General features: G+C 47.0%; 1 protein-coding gene across 1 annotated transcript; it reads left to right on the top strand.

The window, feature by feature from the left end:
- Nucleotides 1-261: 261 nt before the first annotated feature.
- LOC134290477 (uncharacterized protein K02A2.6-like) lies at nt 262-4374 on the top strand. The gene has a single exon (XM_062857628.1). The coding sequence runs from the start codon at nt 262-264 to the stop codon at nt 4372-4374; it is 4113 nt and encodes a 1370-aa protein (XP_062713612.1).
- Nucleotides 4375-6000: the final 1626 nt, after the last annotated feature.

Here is a 6000-nt window from a genome sequence, read left to right as displayed (position 1 = left end):
GTAATGGACCACCCTAACAAGAACAATAAATCAGTATGCTCCAGACTGTCAACACCAAACCACGTTCTTTAGAAAACATGGTGTCAGAAGTGGGGTTTTTTGTCGGAAAATCGCGTGAAATTCGGTCTTTCTGCGTAAATGCCCCGTAAATTAGTACGATTTAGCTAGTTCGATACGTCGTCGCGAACGGGTAACGTTGGTCGGTTCGAAGTTCCGGTCAAAAGACATTTTTTGTTTTCGCGGTGTTGACATAACCTCGAAATGTCAAATATTCCGATTCCGGCACCTCTGAGATTGGACGGTGACAAGGAAGAAGCCATTGGCATCTTCAAACTCCAATGGAAGTACTATGCCTTGGCCACGGAGCTGGCCACGAAACCGGCAGCACAACAAGTGGCAACGCTGATGGCCGTCATTGGAGCGGATGCGGTGATGATGATTGACGAGCTTCCACTGACTACGGCCCAAAAGGCATCACCGGATGCAATCTTGGAAGAGGTGCGAAAGCATCTGGTGCCGCAGAGAGATGTTCGAGTGGAACGAGCAGAGTTCAACACGATTTGTCAACAAGAAGGCGAAAAAAATGAAGATTTTGTGAAGAGGATGAAAAGAAAAGTGAAGAAGTGTGGCTATAGTGACGCTCAGCAGGAAGAAGTTTTGAAGGATCGGATGATCGCTGGCATCGAGAGCCATCAGATGCGGAAAGAGCTCTTGAAAGCCGGGAATATATCGGTAGCGGACATGGTGAAGAGGGTGAAGGATCATCAGGAGATCGAAGAGCTGGCCAAGAAATACGAAAGAATGGCACCGAACAGGGAGGAATCGAGAAATACGTTCAAGGTGACTGCTACGAAGAAGATGGAAAAGCAATGTCGGTATTGCGGTGGAGACCATGTGCCGGAGAAGATGAAATGTCCGGCCTTCGGAAAGAAGTGCCTCGAATGTGGGAGGAAGAATCATTTCAAGATTGTTTGCTGGAGGAAGAACAAAAAGAAGCAGGCTAAACGATATGTTCGCCGAGTCGTGGACAGTTCGGGGGAATCCGACGATTCCGACACCGAAGAATGTGAATTCGTGGACATTGCTAAAATCGATGACTGCAAAGATGCTGGCAAGATAATGGTCCAACTGAAAGTCGTCGTGGGGCAGAAGAAAACCACACCATTCGAAATACAAGTTGACACCGGTGCAAGGGTTAACGTAGTGTGCCAGAGAGACTTGGAACGACTGATGCCAGGTCACAGTTTGAGCCACACGAAAATCAAATTGAGATGCTATTCCGGTAAAATCATTACGCCAATGGGGCAGATTGACTTGCTGATCAAGCTGAAGAACGGCACGAAGCAATTGACGTTCATTGTGGTGAAGAAAGATCGACCACCGCTGTTGTCGTCACAGTCAGCAATGGATCTAGGCATCATCCAGGTACATGACATGTACAGCCTCAGCACGCTTCAGCAAGAATGCGATAAGATCTTGAGTAAGTACAAAGACGTGTTTGAGGGTGATGGTAAATTCGATGGAAAATTCAAAATCGAAATTGATAATTCTATTACAGCGGTACAGCAAAAGCCCCGGCGTATTCCTCTGGCATACCTTCCAGAGCTCAAGGCCAAAATTGAGGAACTAGAGAAGAAGGAAATAGTAGAACCGGTTAACAGACACATGGACTGGCTGTGCAACTTGGTGCTGGTTAAAAAAGGAAGCAAACTACGTCTTTGTTTGGATCCAACGGAGCTAAACCGAGCCGTCAAAAGGGCCAACCATCAAATACCAACTATAGAAGAGATGCTACCGGATTTTGCGAAGGCTAAGGTCTTCACAGTACTGGACGCCAAAAACGGGTTCTGGCATCTGGAGCTGGACGAACCAAGCGCGGATTTGACGGCATTTTGGACACCGATGGGCGTGTATCGCTGGAAGCGGATGCCGTTTGGAATATCGTTGGCACCCGAAGTATATCAGAAAGCTCAGCAGCAGGTCATCGCGGGTCTCCGTGGAGTACGTTGTATTGCTGACTATGTCATTGTGTTCGGATGCGGTGACACCATAGAAGAGGCGATGTTGGACCACAACCGGAATTTGGAGGCAGCAATGCAGAGGTTCCGGGAGCGACGATTGAAGCTAAACCGATCGAAGGCAAGAGTGGCGCTATCGTCGGTGCCGTTCTTTGGTCACATTTTGACAGACAAAGGAGTGAAACCGGATCCGAGCAAGATTTCCGCTGTTTTGAATATTCCAGAACCGTCAGACAAGAAGCAGTTGATGACATTCCTAGGATTGATAACATACCTGGGGCGCTTCATGCCCATGCTAGCAGATGTGAGCGCTCCGTTGAGAAGATTGACACGAGAAGACGTCGATTTTGAATGGGACAAAGAAGCAGCGGATGCCTTTGCGCAAATCAAGCGTTTGGTCACGCAAACGCCCATACTTCGGTATTACGATCCATCCGAGCCCCTGACGATTCAGTGTGATGCAAGTCAACTCGGTGTTGGATGTGTCCTGCTGCAAGGCGGTAGGCCGATTGCATATGCGTCAAGGACACTGACTAAAACGGAAAAGAACTATGCGTCAATCGAACGTGAATGTCTGGCCATCGTATTTGCGTGCAAACAGCATGACCAGTATGTTGCAGGACGAAAACTTTTGATCGAGACGGACCACAAACCGTTAGAGGACATCTTCAGGAAGCCGATTACCGAAGCACCTTTGAGACTGCAAAAAATGAGGATGACTTTGCAGAGGTACGACATCGACGTACGCTACAGGAAAGGAAAAGAGATGTATATTGCTGACCTGATGTCCAGGACCGCCACAGAGAGGCAAGCAAGTGGTTCCGATGCGGATGTTATACACGTGGAAAAAGTGGATGCTGCTTTCAGCGAAATAGCCAGCGTGAATGTAGTCGAACTAATCAACCTTTCTGACGACAGATTCGAGGAAATAGCTACCGAAACCAGAAAGGACCAAACCCTGTGCAACCTGATGAGAGTCTTAATAGAAGGCTGGCCAGAAAGAAAAGAAGAGTTGCGTGACGAATTACTACCCTATAGAACGTTCCAGAACGACCTCACAACGTTTCGAGGAGTGATCTTCAAAGGAGACCGCATTTTGGTACCAAAAAGCCTCCGGAAGAAGTACATTGAAAAGCTGCATGTTGCGCACCTGGGAATTGACTACACGTTGCGGGCTGCTCGAGAGTCTTTGTTCTGGCCAGGCATGGCGGATCAAATCTGCAATTACGTGCGCAACTGCGAGATTTGTATGGAATTCAGTTCCAGCCAGTGCCGGCCCCCAATGACGACACACCAGATACCGGAGTACCCATTTCAGCGAGTGAACATTGACTTGGGCGAGATCAAACAAGGTGGTGAGAAAGTTGTTATGATGGTTACGGCAGATAGCTTTTCGGACTTCATCGAAGTAGATTTCATCAACGACACCAAAACGAAAACCATCGTCGCGGCTTGCAAGCGCAATTTTGCAAGACATGGTACGCCGCAAGTGGTAGTTACTGACAATGGGCCGCAGTTCGACAACGAAGAGTGGAGCAGGTTTGCGAAGGATTGGAGTTTTGCGCATGTGACATCATCCCCATATCACGCTCAAGGAAATGGCAAGGCTGAATCAGCAGTAAAATCCATGAAGCAATTGTTCAAGAAGTGTGGAAAAAGCGGGGCGGATTTTTGGCAAGCACTGCAGCAGCATCGCAACACACCGAATGCGATCGGGGCCAGTCCTAATCAACGAATTTTCTCGAGAAGCACACGTGGGGTAGTACCAATGATCACGAACAAGCTACAACCGCAGCAAGCTTCACGCGTTGAGGAACGGATTGCACACAAGAGAAAGGTAGTCAAGGCAAGCTACGACAAAAGGGTTAAGGAGCTTCCAGATTTGCGGGTCGGTGAAAATGTTATCATTCAGCGAAGACCTGACGCTACTAAGCAGTGGGAACAAGCAACGCTAGTGAGAAAATTCCCAGACCAATCTTGCGAAGTACAAACGAAGGATGGCGGAGTTTACAGAAGAAGTGCAGTTCACGTTAAACCGGGATGCAGCAACAAGCCTAATACTACACTTAACGAGGATCCAGTAAAGCAACCAAGTGTAACGGACCGCCAGAGTGATGATCATCGGTCCCAGGAAGTCCCAGTTGAGGATCGAAGGAAGATGGTATTCGAGAGACGTGATTACAAGACCGTTAGCGGCAGGCCTAGCGGTGCATCCGTTCCAGAGGGCCAGTCGCAAGCGGCAGATTTCGAGAAACAACAGGGTATCGACGAACAACGAGAACTAACATCGATTCCTGAAACTCGACCTAGGAGGGAGGTCAGAAAACCATCAAAGTTTGCAGATTACAAAATGTAACTTTTTATATTTCCTATAAAATGTAATACCTTTAATATTAGCTTTAAGAAAAGGGGGGATGTTGTATTTGAACCACCCTGCTACTCAGTGTAATGGACCACCCTAACAAGAACAATAAATCAGTATGCTCCAGACTGTCAACACCAAACCACGTTCTTTAGAAAACAGTGTGTTGTTAGCTGAAGGGTGAAAATCGACGCGGACACCGTCCTCAGCCAGAGGCTGTACAGACTGAATGAAACTCAACACTAGACAAGGGACACACGGATCATGTACCAGTGGATACGGAGAAGAAACTATCCTCACGAAAAGTTTCGTCGCCCGGAGCGGGAACCATAGCATGGTGCGATTTGAAGCTTGGTGACCCTAACGGCACGGCTACGAGGCTCCCCAAACTCCAAGGGATTCTTTTGGTCAACATTCAGGCACACCATTGTTAGACTGCTTTGAATCAGTTGTCTGTGCAATTCATCCTGGTTTCCTCGTCATATTAATGGCATTTGACTGAAATTCTTGACTCTTCGGCCGAAAACCTGGATCCATTCTATTTAGATATTTAGATAGGGTATTGGCACTTCACAAGTTAAACTTCAAGTAAGTAGAAGTCAAAATGTGCAATTACCGAGATTAAAACCGTCAATAAACCACAGGCCCTGAAGAAGAACCAATCCCGAGGATCGAAACGTCGGCGATGAATTAAAATAACCATCGCTTATTTCTGTGACATTTCCTTCCATGTGGTTCCCTTATTAAACGTGTGGCTCCCATTTTCATCCTACTAAAACAAAATCTACGCTTCAGGGAGTGGCTCTGGATTTTGGTCTATGTCGTTATGAACAGCCCCTAAGGATGATCTTCGACGGTGTGCAGGAAAACGGTGTGTGGTGGCGAAGCATGAACCACAAGCTCGCTGCACTCTACGTTCACACCAAAAATCGATTCAGGATTTCAGCAAAATTTTGCTGAATTTTGCCGAGCTGAAGGTTTCAGTAAACATTTTGCTGAAATTCAGCAAAATTTTGCTGAATTGTTCAGTAAACTCTGCTAATCACCAGTAACGTTTTGCTGAAATTAAGCAAACTTTGCCGAAAGTTCAGCAAAAAATTTTGCTGAACCCTTCAGCTCGACAAAATTCAGCAAAATATTGCTGAAAGCGTTTGGTGTGCTGAATCCAACATCCAGAAGTTGGCCAGGAAGAATACGACGGACATCAGGATACGTTCATAAACCAGGTAGACCAAATTTTGGTCTTCACAGACACCACCCTCACTCCTCGTAAACTTTTGTTCATACAAAAATTTGAAAATTTGTATGGAGTGGAATTTTGGCCGTGAACACCCCTCAATTGAGTTCCCCTAAACCGCTTCTGAGATCTGCAGAAACCCCTCTTAAACCCTGTGAAAAACCCCTATAGCGCCCTTGAGTTCCCATGGAGCCCTTTGGGACACTTTGAAACGCTCTTGAGACCCTCTGGAACTCACCTGGAACCTTCTGAGACCTGGAACACTGATACATTCTGGTATCCAATAAGACCTCCAGCTATCCCCTTGAAATCCCCTTGGACCACCTGAAACGCCCATGAGGCTTTTAAACGTTCACCAGTCCTCCCTAAACGTCCATGAGGCT

Source organism: Aedes albopictus, chromosome 3 (assembly GCF_035046485.1).
Source record: "Aedes albopictus strain Foshan chromosome 3, AalbF5, whole genome shotgun sequence".
In the NCBI taxonomy this organism is placed as follows: domain Eukaryota; kingdom Metazoa; phylum Arthropoda; class Insecta; order Diptera; family Culicidae; genus Aedes; species Aedes albopictus.
Note: the sequence above shows the minus strand (reverse complement) of the source record. Positions and strands in the feature narration are given on the sequence as shown.

Bases quoted from the DNA above. Each gene is read 5' to 3' on its own strand.
- LOC134290477 (XM_062857628.1), top strand. From the start codon at position 262: ATGTCAAATATTCCGATTCCGGCACCTCTGAGATTGGACGGTGACAAG.